At 48.5% G+C, this 18,461-nt stretch overlaps 2 protein-coding genes across 2 annotated transcripts; both read left to right on the forward strand.

Moving 5' to 3' along the window:
* Positions 1 to 760: 760 nt before the first annotated feature.
* LOC102443369 (olfactory receptor 52E4-like) lies at positions 761 to 1,705 on the forward strand. The gene has a single exon (XM_006112545.3). The coding sequence runs from the start codon at positions 761 to 763 to the stop codon at positions 1,703 to 1,705; it is 945 nt and encodes a 314-aa protein (XP_006112607.3).
* Positions 1,706 to 17,161: 15,456 nt separating this feature from the next.
* On the forward strand, positions 17,162 to 18,256 carry LOC142819180 (olfactory receptor 52E4-like). The gene has a single exon (XM_075904287.2). It carries the CDS (start codon positions 17,267 to 17,269, stop codon positions 18,254 to 18,256), a length of 990 nt encoding a protein of 329 aa, XP_075760402.2. The 5' UTR covers positions 17,162 to 17,266.
* Positions 18,257 to 18,461: the final 205 nt, after the last annotated feature.

Consider the following 18,461-nt stretch of genomic DNA (forward strand, 5'->3'; position numbering starts at 1 on the left):
TCCACATCCTTAAGCAGCTACATGTTGTCCATGTTTGTCCTGTTCGGTGGTGAGGATGTGTCCACTGAGAGGTGTGTCCACTGAGAGGTGTGTCCACCGAGATGTGTGTCCATGGAGAGGCTGTCCATGAGGATCAGGAGTTTTCCCTGAGCTGCGGTAGAGTTGGGGTGTCTCTGCCTGGCCATATCTCAGTGAAGGGTTCAATGTTTTCAACTCTCAGATGACAAGCAAGCAAGTGAATGGGGAACTCCCTAGTGTCTGGATTCACTAACTGGGCTTTCACTGCACTAAGGAAGAGGAAGGGGTAACGGGGATCCAGAAATGTGTTTCCTACTAGGGCCTATTGTTTGTCTTCATGTGGGATTCACCTAGCCATTGAGCATCATCAGATATGGAATTGGCATTAGTAGGGTCCGTTATTCACATTCTTTTCTCTGAATAATGAAATTCTCATTTGTAAACAACCTCCACTAGTACTTGTGTTTTCTCATATTAACAGAACCTCTCCTTCCAGACATTGCTACTGGACCATCACCCTGGACTCTGGGCACATGCAAGAGTTCATTTGAATAGAAAGTACATGCTGGAGACACCATTTTACCTCAGAGTTGGGCACCTTCTATGCTAGTCCATGCCACAAGACCAGCCTCTAGTAGCACACACAGCGTCTCACCTCAGGCACGCACAGGAAGTCAGGGGAACGTACGGTACACAGAGGAGACAGACGGTCCTCAGAACTGGACACCTTTTTCCTTACTCCATGTCATACTCCAACACAACCGACTTCACCAACCCCTCCACCTTCATCCTGCAGGGCATTCCTGGCCTGGAGAGAGCCCATGGATGGATCTCCATTCCCTTCTGTGTCATGTACACCATCGCCCTCTTGGGGAACTTCATTATCCTGTACATAGTGAAGAGGGAGCCAAGTCTCCATGTGCCCATGTACTATTTCCTCTGCATGCTGGCTGCCACCGACCTGGTCCTGTCCACATCAACTGTGCCCAAGATGCTGAACATCTTCTGGTTCAATTCCAGGGAGATCGATTTCAATGCCTGCCTCACTCAGATGTTCTTCATTCACTGCTTCTTAAAGACAGAGGCTGGAATCTGTGTGGCCATGGCTTTGGATCGCTACGTGGCCATCTGCCATCCCCTGAGACATTCCACCATCCTGACGAACAACATGGTGGCCAAGATCAGCTTGGCCATGGTGCTGCGTGGTGGTGTTCTCTCACTGCCCTACCCCATCCTGGCGAGGCAGTGGCCATATTGCCGAACCAACATTATCCCCCACACGCATTGTGAGCACATGGCCGTGGTGAAGCTGGCCTGCGCCGACATCCGTGTCAATAGTTACTATGGGCTCTCTGTCACTTTCTTTGTGATGGGTCTGGATGTGTTTTTTATCACTCTGTCATATATCCAGATCCTCAGGGCCATTTTCCGCCTCCCTACCAAGGATGCCCGGCTTAAGACTTTTGGGACCTGTGTCTCCCACCTCTGTGTCTTTTTAGCCTTTTACATCCCAACTCTCTTCTCCTTCCTCACCCACCGGTTTGGCCACAACGTGCCCTTGTATTACAATGTTCTCACTGCCCATATGTACCTTCTAATGCCCTCGATGCTGAACCCCATTATCTATGGGGTGAGGACCAAACAGATCCGGGACAGGGTGCTCCGGCTTGTTACTCATAAAGAATAATTGATTGTCCTGGCACTGTGTGAGAAAGGTGCCTGCAGAGTTGGCCAGGGGAATGTTGAATAGTCAACATGGATTAACCGAGGGCAAGTCCTGCCTGACCAATCTGATAGCTTCTAGGATGAGGTAACTGGCTCTGTGGACATGGGAAAGTCAGTGGATGTGATATACCTTGACTTTAGCAGAGCTTTTGATATGATCTCTCACAATATGTATAGAAAGGTGGCTAGACTGTCGGGCCCAATGGTAGTGATCAACGGCTCGATGTCAGGTTGGCGGTCAGTTTATAGTGGAGTGCCCCAAGCTTCAGTTCTAGGACTGGTTTTGTTCAACATATTTTTTAATTACCTGGATGAGGAGATGGGTTGCCCCCTCAGCAAGTTTGCGGATGACACTGAGCTAGGGGGAGAGGTAGATACACTGGAGGGCAGGGATAGGGTCTAGAGTGACCTATACAGATTAAAGTATTGGGATGGAAGAATCCCAAGCATTGTTATCGGCTTGGGACTGAATGGCTAAGTAGCAGTTTGGCAGAAAAGGACCTGGGGGTTACAGTGGATGAGAAGCTGGATATGAGTCAACAGGGTACCCTTGTAGCCAAGAAGGTGAATGGCATATTAGGGTGCATTAGGAGGAGCATGCATCCATCCCTAGAGGTTTTTAAGTTGGCTTGTCAAAGCCCTGGCTGGGATGATTGAGTTGGGTTGGTCCTGTTTTGGGCAGGGGGCTGGACATGATGACTCCTGAGGTCTCTTCCAGCCCTGGGATTCTATGATTCTATGATATTCTGGGCCCTCCTCTCTGAATCCTGACTGGGCAATGAAAGAGATTTACACCTTTATTCTTTGCATAGTACAGTATCAAGGTGACGACATGGGGAATACAACTCTGTAAAATTTGCATGTTTGCCACCTTTCTATTCGCCGGAAACTAGAGCTCTGAGATCGCAGCTTCTGCCCCAATCCTTCCCTAAGGGCCTGTCCTCCCATACAGGTCCCGTTTCCACATCTCCCCTCACGTCCCCACTCCTGCTGCTCACTCCTCTTCTCCCCTACGGCTGGTAAGCCCTGAATTGTCCCAGCACCCCCCACTGTGTCCTTTCTGCTCCAGGCCTCGGACGGGAGTTACTGGAGCTGGACAGGGATCCGTGCTGCCAGAAGGAGGTGGCCACGGCCTACCAGGGACTGATGTCAGTTAAGTGACCTCTACCTCCTCCACAGTATCTGGACCCTGGGAGATCCTCTTTGCAACTGGATATTCTGGTTGAAATCTGTGGCCCCTAATGGCTGCTGGACACAATTAAAAAACCAGACTTCCTGGTAAAGTCGAAACATCTGGGAACTCTATTGCCTCAAGTTTTCTCATATAAACCACCTCTCTCCTTGTCTTTTGGGTTTTCCTATAGTCTTCACTCACATTCCCCATGCTCAGAGTGAGGCAGTGGGGGCTGAAATATCTGCCTGTCAATAGGCTGGTTATTAAAACCTCTCAGCAGCTAAGGAGACCTTGCCCACCCAGAAGAAAGCAGCAAGTGCATTCTAGACACAATCTCCGCAGCGATTTGAACTTCCCCGGAGTTTTAAGAGGGCCTGAAACAGAAGCCCGTGTATCACAGGCCTGGTGTGAGGCCTGCGGTCTGGGCAACAGTAGCCAAGACTTTGATAATACAAAGCAAACCTGATCTGTGAGCAAGAGGTAGGCCCTACTCATAGAATCTGGCAAGAACAGGGTTGTTATTGCAGAAACACAAACTCCTACAAGGCACCAGGAAGAAGGTTGGGATGACTGTGACACTGTGCCCCAAGTGGCTGCATCTAGACTGGCAAGTTTTTCTGCAAAAGCAAGTGCTTTTGCGGAAAACTTGCCAGCTGTCTACTGGGGCCGCTTGAATTTGCGCAAGAACTCTGACGATCAAATGTAAGATTGTCAGTGTTCTTGCGCAAATACTATGCTGCTCCCGTTTGGGAAAAAGCCCTCTTGCGCAAATACATTTGCGCAAGAGGGCCAGTGTAGACAGCTAAAAAGTGTTTTGTGCAAAAAAGCCCCAATGGCGAAAATGGCGATCGGGGCTTTCTTGTGCAAAACCGCATCTAGATTGGCATGGATGCTTTTTCGCAAAAAGTGCTTTTGCGCAAAAGCATCTGTGCCAATCTAGACGCTCTTTTCTGCAAATGCTTTTAATGGAAAAACTTTTCTGTTAAAAGCATTTGCAGAAAATCATGCCAGTCTAGACGTAGCCTGTTTGTATGCAAATATGTTTTAAAATATGAATATGCGTAACTCAAATTATGCTTAATGCAAAGTGGGGCTAGTAACATCTCATCCCACAGCTTGTAATCACCGGCTTGTGTATGTTCTATTTGTGCATGTATCGTTCTTTTATGTGAAGTTAGAAATATAAGGTGTAAATCTTTTTATTAATCTAAATCGTCAATTTATTGGTACTTAAGTTACTTAATAGGCTGGTGCTTAGGACAATGATCTGTAAATGGCCTTGTTTTGCCTGCAGCCAAACTTGTGGTTAATCCTACAAAGACATGTGTCTCTGCTACCTAGAAGCACAGGAAACACCTGAAAGCCATCTTGAATTTGACGTTTTTCCACATGTCGGGAATGGGGGGCCGAGCATGGAAGAGAGAGTTCTGAAGCTAGGAAAATTGTGTTTAAGGGATGGGAAGCAAACTGTGATGGACTTCAGCTGGCTTCAGAGTCTGCTCCCTGTAGTACAATGAGGGCCCGAAACATAAACCCAGGTGTCACTGGCCAGGTATGAAGCCTGAGGCCTAGACAGCAATGGTGAAGGAGAGTTAAGCTGTGAGCAAGAGGTAGTCCCTCCTCACAGAGCTAGGCACAGGCCGTAAGCACATTTCCTAAGGGTCGTAACAGAACACCTCGTTAAGAAACTTCTCGGTAACAACACACGGCCAACAAATATTTGGTGTTACCTTGGAGAGTTGGGATGGAGAAACATCTCAGAGGGGAAGCCATGTTAGTCTCAACTTTAAAAACAATGAGTAGCCCTGTGGCATCTTTGGGTGCTTCCATCCACCCCGCAGGAAACCGGCGCTACTGGAGGTAGCGTTAGTGGGGCTTCTTCGGGGTGGGGGGAAAGAGGGGGCCCCAAATGCCTCACAATTGACTGGTGAGGCCTTCCTGATGGACCCGATGGATCCCGATGGACGAGTTGGTGACCACGGGCCTAGAGCCTGGCCACAAAGGGCCATACCAGGACTCTGGAGCAGGACCGCAGTGAAGTGAAAGCTGCGGCAGGCCTCTTCCAGCGCGAGGAAGTGCAGCTCATGCTCCGGGGCTGGATCCCACTCCTGCCCCTATTTTGACAACCTGCATTGCATCCTGGGGGGTGATGCAGCCCCTTCCCCACCCCTGGTGGTGGACTCGGGGCTGGAAAAACCTGTCATCACCCACCCGGGGCCACAGCCCATAAGGTGGAGGGAATGGTGAGCACCATCGCCCTGCTCACTTTGAAGCTGGTACCCAGGGGCCTGGATGCGTCCCAGGCATCCTCTGTGGCCAAGGAGAGATCCACAGATCAGTGCTCTTAGTTTTTCACACACGCAGGGTGGGGGTGGTGGGCGCTGAGGCGCTGGGGTATGATTGTCGCTCGGGCTGCTCAGCCTGGCACTTGGGCTGCCGTCGGTGCACATGGGTGCACATTCAGCATCAGTCTGCACCACGCAACCCCAGGAGGCAGCCCCAGAGCACCCCAGGACTCCTGCTCACAGGCTCTGGGGAGGCCGCCCACACGTCTGGTGCTCTCCCATCACCAGCCACTGCTGGAAGGACGCAGTGGACAAGGACATGCCCGCACACAGACTCTGGAGTGCGCCACATGGGCAGGCCTGCACCCTCAAGGCAGCACCTGCTCCCAGGGACAGCGCTGCCAGGTGCAGGGCTGTGTGCGGCCCCGAAGGAAGCCCTGGCATCTCGAGGCCGCTCTCCCAGCCATTGGATCCCAGTGTGACCGGCCCTTCCCTTGCTTGTTTGTCTGGGGGAGGGAGGGAGGGCGGGCAGGAAGCAGGGTCCCCTGGGCACCTCTGGTCCCCTGTGAGGCAGGGCCCACTGTCCAGACCACACATAGCCTTGCTCCCAGGACAGCACTGTCCTCTGGCCCGAGATCTGTGAAGCGAGTGTTACTATGAACTCTGGCCGCTCGGCCTCACTTCTTCCCAAGCACTGGGTGTTTTACTGGCGGTGGCCACTAGGCCGGACTGTCTCAGTTGAGTCAGGGTGTAGCCATAGGCCCTCAGCCATAGGGGCAAAGACAGACACATAGGGTGCAGCACTCTTTGAGGGCCCTTAAAGGCCTACCGCCCTGCCTATGAAGGATAGATTCTAGGGCTGGTTTTGCTCAACATCTTTATTAATGACCTGGATGAGAGGATGGATTTCACCCTCAGCAAGTTTGCAGAAGACACTAAGCTAGGGGGAGAGGTAGATACACTGGAGGGCAGGGATAGGGTCATAGAATCATAGAACCATAGAACTGGAAGAGACCTCAGAAGGTCATCAAGTCCAAGTCCCCTGCTCTAGGCAGGACCAATTCCAACTAAATCAACCCAGCCAGGGCTTTGTCAAGCCAAGACTTAAAAACCTCTAGGGATGGAGACTCCACTACTTCCGTAGGGAACCCATTCCAGTGCTTCACCGCCCTCCTAGTGAAATACTTTTTCCTAATATCCAACCTGGACCTCCCCCACTGCAACTTGAGACCATTGCTCCTTGTTCTGCCATCTGTCACTACTGAGAACAGCCTCTCTCCATCCTCTCTGGAACCTCCCTTCAGGAAGTTGAAGGCTTCTATCAAATCCCCTTCTCTTCGGAAGACTAAACAGACCCAACTCCCTCAGCCTCTCCTCACAGGTCATATGCTCCAGCCCCCTAATCATTTTGGTTGCCCTCCGCTGGACCCTTTCCAATGCATCCACATCCTTTTTGTAGTGGGGGGGGGGGGCAGAACTGGACACAATACTCCAGATGTGACCTCACCAATGCCAAATAAAGGGTAGTAATGACATCTCTGGACCTGCTGGCAATGTTCCTCTTAATGCAACCTAATATGCCATTAGCCATCTTGGCTACAAGGGCACACTGGTGACTCATATCCAGCTTCTCATCCACTGTAACCCCCAGGTCCTTTTCTGCAGAACTACTACTTAACTGGTTGGTCCCCAGTCTGTAACAATGCCTGGGATTCTTCCGTCCCAAGTGCAGGACTCTGCACTTGTCCTTGTTGAACCTCATCAGATTTCTTGTGACCCAATCCTCCAATTTGTCTAAGTCATTCTGGACCCTATCTCTGACATCGAGCCATCTTTCTATCCATCTTACTGTCCATTTATCCAATTCACATTCTCTTAACTTGCTGGCAAGAATATTGTGGGAGACCCCGTATCAAAAGCCTTGCTAAAGCCAAGGTATATAACATCCACTGACTTCCTCATGTCCACCAAGCCAGTTACCTCATCATAGAAGCTAGTCAGATTGGTCAGGCACGACTTGCCTTTTGTGAATCCATGCTGACTATTCCTAATCACTTTCCTCTCATCCAAGTGCCTCGATATGGATTCCTTAAGGATCCCTTCCATGATTTTTCCAGGAACCGAGGTAAGACTGACCGGCCTATAGTTCCCTGAATCGTCCTTCTTCACTTTTTTGAAGATGGGCACTACGTTTGCCTTTTTCCAATCATCCGGGATTTCTCCCGATCTCAACGACTTTTCAAATATAATAGCCAAAGGCTATGCAATGACATTTGCCAACTCCCTCAGATGCATTAAATCTGGGCCCATGGATTTGTGTACATTTAGCTTTTCTAAATAGTTCCTAACTTGTTCTTTACCCAACAAGGGCTGTCCATCTTCATCCCATCTTGAGTCACTTAGCGCAGAAGTCCAGGAGCCGACCTTGTTCGTGAATACAGAGGCAAAGAAAGCATTGAGTACTTCAGCTTTCCCCACATCATCTGTCACTAGGTTACCTCCTTCATCCATTAGGGGCCGCACACCCTGTCTGATCACCTTCTTCTTGTTAACATGCCTGTAGAAACCTTTCTTGTTATCCTTCACACCCTTAGCCAGTCGCAATTCCATTTGCGCTTTCGCCTTCTTGATATCCCCCCAGCATTCTCGAGCTAGACCTTTAAACTCCTCCCTGGTCATTTGTCCAAGTTTCCACTTTTTGTAAGCTTCCTTTTTGTGCTTAAGTTCATCAAGGATTTCCCCTCTAAGCCAGTCCGGTCTCCTACCAGGTTTGCCTCTCTTGCTACGTGTCAGGATGGTTTCTTTCTGTGCCTTCAATAAGGCTTCTTTAAAATACTGCCAGCTGTCCTGGACTCCTTTCCCCTTCCTGTTAGCATCTCAGGGGATTCTGCCCATCAGATCTCTGAGGGAGACAAAATCTGCTTTTCTGAAGTCCAAGGTGTGTATTTTACTGCTCTCTTTTCTTTGTTGGTCAGGATCCTGAAATCTACCATCTCATGATCACTGCTTCCCAGGTTGTCACCCACCTCCACTTCCCCTATTAGTTCCTCCCTGTTTGTGAGCAGAAGGTCAAGCTGTGCACGGCCCCTGATTGGATCCTTCAGCACTTGTGTCAAGAAGTTATCCCCAACATCCTCCCAAAACTTCCTGGATTGCCTGTGTACTGCCGTATTGGTTTCCCAACAGATGTCAGGGTGATTTAAGTCCCCCACGAGAACCAGGGCCTGCGATCTGGAAGCTTCGCTTGGTTAGGTGGATCCCATCTCTTCCTAACAATCCTTGTGCCCGGAGTGACCTAGCGACACATTGGAGGGTTGGGCCAAAAGAAATCTGAGGAGGTTCAACAAGGACAAGTGCAGAGTCCTGCCCGTGGGACAGAAGAATCCCAAGCATTGTTACAGCCTGGGGACCGAATGGCTAAGGAGCTTGGATGTGCAGCCTTGTCAAAGAACAGGAAGGAGAACGTGACTGCAGTCGACTCGATGGCCCGGTAGCATGTGAGATGCAAACAACGGAAGCAGGAGAGCCCCACTGTGTTCTGTTCATTCAGAGCTGAACAGGAAATATTGGAAGATGATACGTGGCTGTAGTACCATCCGTTTCTGAAGCTTGTGGGAAGGTGTCTCTAAACTCCTTGGTGTGTAATTGCCTTATGTGAATCCAGGAATGCAATCCCCGGTGATAGTTAGGTAGCACAAGGTGACTTCAAAAGCCCATCGTTCACCGAAGGACAGCTGTGTGCAGCCCTGGAGCTCTCTAAGGGCTTGTCCATGCTACAGAGACGACTGGCCCTGCTGCAGTAGATCTGTGGTTCAAATTAGCGGTGTGAGGAACACCCCACCCATGGACATGAATATACATAACTGAAAGGTGCTTGGAGCAAACGATTTCATGTAACCCATCAATCTTCATGACATGATATGCTGGGTCTGTGCATCACAGAATCATAGAATCAAAGAGCTGGAAGAGACCTCAGGAGTCATCAAGTCCAGCTCCCTGCTCTAGGCAGGACCAATCCCAACTAAATCAACCCGGCCAGGGCTTTGTCAAGCCGAGACTTAAAAACCTCCAGGGATGGAGATTCCACCCCCTCCCTAGGGAACCCAGCCCAGTGCTTCCCCACCCGCCTAGGGAAATCGTTCGGGAAGGTTCACTAAAAGGAACCTTCCCATACCCCCTATTCAACAGGAAAGGAAATAAATTCTAGACTCTAGAATCCACAACTGTTTTCACGATCACGACTACTTTTGGAATATTTCAATTAGGATAATCTAGTTATTTACCAAATATTCCCTGTACCCACTTGACAAGCTTCTCGTGCCCCCTGGGAGTACGCGTACCCCAGGTTGGGAACCCCTGCTCTAGCTTATCTCTATGGACTGGCCCCAATGACCACGCACTGACTTCTCTAACGTGCCTCGGAAGGTGGCGCTAGGTCAGTTAGCCAATCAGGTGCTAAACCCCATTTGCAAGGCCCCTTTGCTTTAATGATCCAGTGCCCAGGGACATGGGTTCCTGCTCCCTGAGGGGGGTGCTAGAACAGAAGAGTGGGCCTAGAAATCCAAAGCCGGAGGCAGGGCCTCAACGTTGTAAGCACATAAGAACATAAGAGTAGCCAGACTGGGTCAGGCCAATGGTCCATCTCCCCCAGTGTCTTGTCTGCCCACAGTGGCCAGCACCCGGTGCCCCAGAGGGGGTGAACAGAACAGGGAATCCTCAAGGGATCCCTCCTCTATCACCCATTCCCAGCCTCTAAGGCTACGTCTAGTCTACAAGCAGATTTTTCGAAACAGCGAGCCACTTTTTCGAAAGAGAGTCCAGACGCTCTCTTTCGAAAATACAGTTTGCATTCAATAGCGCCATTTTTCACAAGAGTCCTTTCGAAAAAAGGCATTATTCTGCGTAAAATGAGGTTTGCCATGATCGAAAAAAACTGCCTCATTCTTTCGATTTACTTTCGAAAGAACGTGGCTGCAGTCTAGCTTCAGGTGAAGTTTTTTCAAAAAAGGGTACGTTTTTCAAAAAAAACCTGTAGTTTAGACACACCCTAACAGAGGCTAGGGATGCCAGTCCTTCCCATCATGGCAAATACATTTTTCTTCATGCAGCTCACAGTCAACCTGTGGAACTCCTTGCCAGAGGATGTTGTGAAGACCAGGGCTTTAACAGGGTTCAAAAAAGAATTAGATAAACTTGCTACCTATTAATTTCATGTTGTGACCGCTAGTCTTGTGTTATGGGAACAAGTAAATAACTTTTCCTTATTCACTTTTTCCACACCTGTCATGATTTTATAGACCTCTATCATATCCCCCCTTAGTCTCCTCTTTTCTAAGCTGAAAAGTCCCAGTCTTTTTAATCTCTCTTCACAGGGGACTCACTGACTCAAAAGCACTTGGGACATTGATGAGCTCCTGGACCATCTTGGCAGAGTGATGTATATCACAACTCCTAACTTCGCAAACAGGTCCTGAGTACAGAAATCCTCTTCAACCAGAGATCCGATAAAGAAAGCAGCATATGCTACACCTACTGAGGTCTATTGTTTCATGAAGATGCTCTTTGGCCTCCAGAGGCTATGTTCTCCATTCAGCAGTTGATGGACTGTGATCGATGGCCAACTCTAGGAAGACCCTTTCAGCTCGGTGGCTACTGTCCTACACACCTTGCAGAATGCTGAGCTCACTTCCGACCCCATCCTGCAAAATGCCGGAGACCACAACCCTCTGAGAAAGGGTGACAGAGGGGTTCCCCGAGCTGGGAGTGGGATACCTGGGAAATCCTGGATGGGGTTGCTTGGTTTTATTGACATAGGCAGAGCACTGGGACTGGGGAAGAGCTCCACAGAGGGCTAGCCACCACACAAGACCCCTACAGCCTTACTACACCGGACCCTGGAACATAAAGAACTGAAATATGAACTTAACTGGAGAGGCTATTGAAGGGGACACTGAGGGGGAAAAATACATGGTGAGGTTTATGGAATCATTAATCACAAGAATGCTGAAAGGTCTAGAGGACATGAGCTATGAAGGAAGGCTGAAAGAATTGGGTTTGTTTAGCTTAGAAAAGAGAAGATTGAGGGGGACATGATAGCAGTTTTCAGGTATCTAAAAGGGTGTCATAAGGAGGAGGGAGAAAACTTGTTCATCTTGGCCTCTGAGGATAGAACAAGAAGCAATGGGCTTAAACTGAAGCAAGGGAGTGTGACGGACCGGGCCGTGTCCGGGCACAGCTGAGGGCATCTGCTCAGGGCGAATTGCTCAAATTCAGGGCTCCTTACAGCCCCCAGACTGGTGACCTCTCCAAACAGGCCACAAACCAGTCCCACAGAGCGCTTCAGCTGCCTGCCTGAAGCCTCACGAGCAAAACCCCTCTGAGACCCCAGCAATATCCGTGCCCTAGATGGCCCCGGGCCTCATACAAAGGTGGGGGGTCCTAGCACCCAATCCCACCTACCTCGAACAAGTTCTGTCCGGTTCCAAGAAACCAGCCACAGATCCCTGGTCAATCTACCCTTTGGACCTTACCCACAAACCACGCTGAGCCAATCCTTTAGAATCTATATCTAAAGGTTTATTCTTACAAGAAAGAAAAGCCTGAGAGTAAGGTTGTTAAAGAATAGTACATTACATGCACCGAATCTCCCAGTTCTCGATGCAGGCTCTAGCAGAGATGTTACAGCTGCTGGTTTAAAAGTCCTTGTTGCACATCCTAGGATCAGGATGGGTTCACAGGTCTTTCCAGCTCTTCGATCCCTGCACTGCTGCCTCTGGGATGAAGTGCTGAGCTGAGAACCAAGATGGAGTCAGCCACATGGCCTCTTTATACCTCCTTCCTGGTCTCTTCTTGGCTATAGCAGGTCACCTGGTCCACCTTATTCCTGTGTTGCCTGCTGGTAGCCCTTAGGTATGAGTCACCCTCATTCTTTAGCTGTGTCCTTGGCCCATTGAGTGCCATTGTCCCACAGGGCCTCTCTGATTAGCATGTCCATAGGATGGGCCCTGCCCACTGCTCAACCACATGCAGGGAAATATTCAGTTTCCACACAGATTACAGATTCCTAACTACACACACAGACATTATACAAACACATGAACAGTTTTCATAGGATTATCTGATAATAAGCTCCTATTCAGCACCCCACATGGCCCCCTTTTATACCATTTTCTGGGGCCAACACCCCCACCTATGGGTGCAACAGCGATCTGGCTGCTTCCCTCAAATTCAGTAATGTGACAGGGAGGTTTAGGTTGGACATTAGGAAAAACTTCCTAACTGTCAGGGTGGTCAAACACTGGAATAAATTGCCCAGGGAGGTTGTGGAATCCCCATCTCTGGAGATATTTAAGAGCAGGTTAGATAAATGTCTCAGGGATGGTCTAGACAGTATTTGGTCCTGCCATGAGGACAGGGGACTGTACTCGATGACTCTCGAGGTCCCTTCCAGTCCTAGTGTTCTATGATTCTATGATTCTATGGAGTGTTACCAGATTTGCCCAATACTCTGGGGGATGCTCCTTTAGTAGAGTTACTCTTCTGGGCCTGGGGGGAGGTTCACAATTCCATCCGTGTGCTGCTTGTGCTACTTGTGCTCTCATAGGGAGCTGAATTCTCCCTGCTGCCAATTCCCCCTCCCACTGGAGCGCTACTCCCCTTCACACTACGATCCTTGTTCCACCATCGACCCCTGTTGGGAGCAGCCTGACCCACCCCACGGAAATCCCTCGGTTTCTTTCCAATCAGACATCATCTTTTAAATAGACACAAAACACCAGAGCAGCCAACTCCTCCCTGACTCAGCCCAGAGCCCAGGAGTTCTCCCCCCCTTTGGGACCGGCCTTTAATTGCTGTTTGCTACTAAAGCTGGAGAACAAGCTGAGAAGTGCAAACAGGCTCCTCTCCAGCCTGTTTACATTCAAAAACTGCTTCTCCCCAAAAGTAGAGCCAACCCCCCCCGGGACCCCACAGAGCTGTATTATATTATAACGGTGCCCAGCCCTGTGCCGGCTGTCGGCGTGGGACGCTGCTGCCGACACTGGGCTGAGAGAGGTTCAGGACGCGGCTTCCTGAGGGGAGTTCCCAGGGAAGACACGTCCCTCTCAACACTCACAGGTACCAGCTCTGGCTGAGGGGGTCCTCTGCTCCACACATCCAGTTCAAGGGACCTCGAGAGGTCATGAAGTCCAGTCCCCTGCCCACATGGCAGGACCACATACTGTCTAGAGCATCCCTGATAGAGATTTATCTAACCTACTCTTAAATATCTCCAGAGATGGGGATTCCACAACCTCCCTGGGCAATTTATTCCAGTGTTTGACCACCCTGACAGTTAGGAACTTTTTCCTAATGTCCAACCTAAACCTCCCTTGCTGCAGTTTAAACCCATTGCTTCTTGTTTTATCCTCAGAGGCCAAGATGAACAAGTTTTCTCCCTCCTCCTTATGACACCCTTTTAGATACCTGAAAACTGCTCTCATGTCCCCCCTCTTTACTTCCAGGTCTCTCTTTTGAGCATTTGTAGCTAAATTAGTCCCCATTATATTGTATGTAGAGTTGGGATTATTTTTTCCAATGTGCATTACTTTACATTAATCAACATGAAATTTCAGTTGACATTTTGTTGCTCAATCACTTAGTCTCGTGAGGTCTTTTTGAAGCTCTTCACAGTTTTAACTATCATGAGCAGTCTAGTATCATCTGACAATTTTATTCTTTACTATTGTTTCAACTAATTTGCCCAGTACTGACATTAGACTCACCCGTCTGTAATTGCCGGATCACCCTTAGAGCCCTTTTCAAATATAAACATCACATTAGCTCTCGTCCAGTCATTAGGTACAGAAGCCGATTTATAGAATAGGGACAAATCAGACTGAATAGTTCTGCAATTTCTGCAATCACAGTGAATAGTTTTTTATCATCTTTGAGTGCTCCCTTAGCGTCTCCATTGTCCAAGGGCCGCCTGGGTGTTTAGCCGGCTTCCTGCTTGTGAGGTCCTTAAAAACCATTTTGCTTTTCATTTTTGAGTTTCTGGCTAGCTGCTCTTCAAACGCATTTTTAGCATTTCTTACTGTATTTTTACACTTAATTTGACAACATTTATAGTCCTTTCTATTTCCCTCACTGGGATTTGACTACCACTTTTTAAAAGACGTGTTTTTATCTCTCACTGCTTCTTTTACCTGGTAGTTAAACCACATTGGCTCTTTTTTTGGTTCTCCTGCTCTGTTTTTTAATTTGGAGTATACATTTAAGTTGGGCCTCTATTATGGTGTCTTTGAAATGTTTGCAGAGATTTTATATTTGCACCTTTTAATTTCTGTTTAAGTAACCTCCTCATTTTTTAGTAGTTCCCCTTTCTGAAATGAAATGCCACCGTGTTGGGCTGCTGAAGTGTTTTTTCCACCACAGGGATGTGAAATTTTATTACATATTGGACACTATTTCCAAGTGGTCCAGTTATATTTACCTCTTTACCAGATGCCGCGCTTCACTTAGGACTAAGTCAAGAACAATCTCTCCCCTTGTGGGCTCCAGAACCAGCTGCTCCAAGAAGCAGTCTTTTAAGGTATCAAGAAATTTTATTTCTGCATCCCGTCCTGAGGTGACGTGTACCCAGTCAATACTGGTCCAGTTGAAATCCCCCACTATTATTGAGTTCTTTAGTTCGATGGCTTCTCTAATCTCCCTCAGCATTTCATAGTCACTATCACTGTCCTGATTAGGTGGTTGATAATAGATCCCTTCTGTTAAATTCTTATTATTGGAGCATGGAATTAGTATCCATAGAGATTCTATGGAACATTTTGGCTCATTTAAGATTTTCCATTTCATTTGATTCTACATTTTCTTTCACGTATAGCGCCATTCCCCCTGCATGACCTGCTCTGTCCTTCCGATATATTTTTACCCTGGTATGACTGTGTCCCATTGATTCTCCTCATTTCACCAAGTTTCTGTGATGCCTATTCTATCAATATCCTCCTTTAAAACTAGGCACTCTAGTTCACCCATCTTATGATTTAGACTCCCAGCGTTTGTGTATCAGCACTTGAAATGTTTGTGGCTATTTATCTGTCTGCCATTTCCTGATGTGTTAGATTCTTTTTCATTTGATTGTTTCTCATCTAATCTCCCCCATATTTTATCATCTTCCATCCTCTCCTCCTGACTAGAACATAGAAAATCTCTGTTAATAGACCCTCCCCTAAGAGAGGTCTCTGTCCAACCCACGTGCTCCCCCACACCCGTCGGCTTTCCCCCAGCCCTTAGTTTAAAAACAGTTCTTACAACCTTTTTCATGTTAAGTGCCAGCCATCTGGTTCCATTTTGGTTTAGGTGGAGCCCATCCTTCCTGTGCAGGCTCCCCTCTCCCAAAAGTATCCCCAGTTCCTAACAAATCTAAACCCCTTCTCCCTACACCATCGTCTCATCCACTCATTGAGACGCTGAAGTTCTGCCTGTCCACCTGGCAGAGCCGCGTGTGGAACTGGAAGCGTTTTAGAGAACGCTACCATAGAGGTCCTGGATTTCAATCTCTTTCCTAGCAACCTAAATTTGGCCTTTACGACCTCTCTCCTACCCTTCCCACTGTCATAGGTAACTACATTTACCATGGCCACTGGCTCCTCCCCAGCACTACACATAAGACTAGACATCTAGAATTCTCAAGAGACCCACAGTCTTCGCACCAGGCAGGTTAGCCATCATATGGTTATCCCGGTCATCACAAACTGCTGTCTATGTTTCTAATGATCAAACCTCTCATTGCTAACACCTGCCTTTTCCTAATGACTGGAGTAGCCTCCTCCAGAGAGCCCCAGGGGGTAGCCGAGTTAGTCTGTTGGGGTATGTCTACACTATAGCATGATTTCGAAATATCTTATTTTGAAATAGTTAATTCAAAATAAGTTTTTTCGAAATAACGCATCTACACACAAAATGCATTTCGAAATAGCGTTTTGCTATTTCAAAATAACACGTCCACACTGAGTGGACACTGAATCGCATTTAAGGCAGCCAGAACCAGGTCCAGCAGGGCACCAGGTCAGGAGCTATTTTGTGTGGCTGCTGCCTGAGGCCATTTGAGGCCTGTGCTTAAAAGGACCCTGCATGATTTCCCTGCATGCTTTCCCCCATGCTAATGGACTCAGTCGTGATACGGGCAGATGGGGACTCTACCTACTTAAATAACCACTGAGGGTGCTAACAGCCCCCTGAGTGGTATCCTTCCTCTTTTAGGTATCTATCTATTGACTTTGATTTTTATCTGCTTAGGTTTAAGTGCCTATTCTCCAGACACTTAATGATGTTCTCTCTCCCACCCCCTTCTTTTTTCTTTCTCTCCCCCCTCCCCTTCCCCAATCTTATTCCTGTCAAGTTTTCATATCTCCAAATCATAACTCCAGTCATCTGAAGAAGGGGGCTGTGCCCACGAAAGCTCATGATACCATCTAAGTGTTTCGTTAGTCTATAAAGTGCTACCAGACCATTTGTTGTTTTTTTCTCCCCCAGAGAGGTATCCTCAGTGCGACAGGATCCCACAACATTACCTGATATAACCTTATCTCAGCTATATCCTGTATAGCGACTGAGTGACCAACCCAACGGCATGGCCAGTTCGTTCTCCATTCATTCATGGTCTGAGCTTGGGCGACGGCTAAAAGAGCAAGTGACCCCCCCGGTGTCGCTCTCAGCAAGGAACAGGCCTTTCCCTGGGTTGTAGTTCCTCCTGGTGCCTATTAAGCTCTCTCACAAAATGATGTATGAAAATTACTGACCCAGGCACAGGGCCGGCATGCGGAGGATTCATTGTTCATAATTCATTTCACTGAAAAAGAAATTATTTTTCAGCGTGTGAAGAGAAAGTAATCGGCTTTGCCCTTGACACCAGCCTCAAGCAGGGCATGTCGTGTCTCATATTATCATTTTCTCTCCCTCTAGGCAATTATACTGCGACCATCATTATAAACCTTAGGCACATACAGAAAGTCAGAGGAACGTATGGTACTTCCAAGAGACACTGTTCTGCCCCAGAGTTGGACACGTTCTCCACTATCCCATGTCAAACTCCAACACAACCGAGTTCTCCAACCCCTCCTCCTTCATCCTGCTGGGCATTCCTGGCCTGGAGTGGGCCCATGTCTGGATCTCCATCCCTTTCTGTACCATGTATGTTGTAACCATCTTGGGGAATTTCACCATCCTGTACATCGTGAAGAAGGAGTCAAGCCTCCATGAGCCCATGTACTATTTCCTCTGCATGCTGGCCATCACAGACCTGGTCCTGTCCACATCCACCCTGCCCACAATGCTGAGCATCTTCTGGTTCATTTCCAGGGAGATCAGTTTCAGTGCCTGCCTCACCCAGATGTACTTTGTTCACTCCTTCGCATCGATTGAGTCTGGGCTTTATGTGGCCATGGCGTTGGATCGCTACGTGGCCATTTGCCACCCCCTGAGACATTCCACCATCCTGACGAACCGCGTTGTAGCCAAGATTGCCCTGGCCGTGGTGCTGCGCGGTGCCGTGCTCGCACTGCCCTACCCCATCCTGGCCAGTCAGTGGCCATATTGCAGAACCAACATCATACCCCACACGCACTGTGAGAATATGCGTGTGGTGAAGCTGGCCTGCGCCGACATCAGCATCAGTAGCTACTATGGCCTCTTTACACTAATCTCTAGGATTACTCTTGATGTGCTTCTTATCACTGTGTCCTACACCCAGATCCTCAGGGCCATTTTCCGCCTCCCCACAAAGGACGCCCGGCTCAAGACTTTTCGGACATGTAGCTCCCACCTCTGCGCCATCTTAATCTTTTACATCCCAGCTGTCTTCTCTTCCCTGACAACTCGGTTTGCTCATAATTTGCCTGTTCATTTCCATGTTCTCACTGGCAATTTGTACCTCCTGTTGCCCCCCATGCTGAACCCCATCATCTATGGGATCAGGACCCAACAGATTTGGGCCAAGCTGCTCCGGCTTTTTCCTCATAAAGGGACTGAAGTTGTCTCCTTTGGCTCTGGCTCTCAGTCCAAGCCCGTGTAAAGTTCCCAGGTTCTTGGCCCTGCCTGAATCACTGATTGACCAGTCAAAGAGAGAATAAATCCTTTCCTGTCCTTACCATGGCTTTGAGTGTGACTTACAGAGTGAAGGGTATGTCTACACTAGCTCGGTAATTCAAGCTAGGTAGGCAAATGAGGGCAACTAGAGTTGCAAATGAAGCCCGGGATATTAAAATCCTGGGCTTCAT

This window comes from Pelodiscus sinensis, chromosome 1 (genome assembly GCF_052426305.1).
Source record: "Pelodiscus sinensis isolate ZL-2025 chromosome 1, ASM5242630v1, whole genome shotgun sequence".
In the NCBI taxonomy this organism is placed as follows: Eukaryota; Metazoa; Chordata; order Testudines; family Trionychidae; genus Pelodiscus; species Pelodiscus sinensis.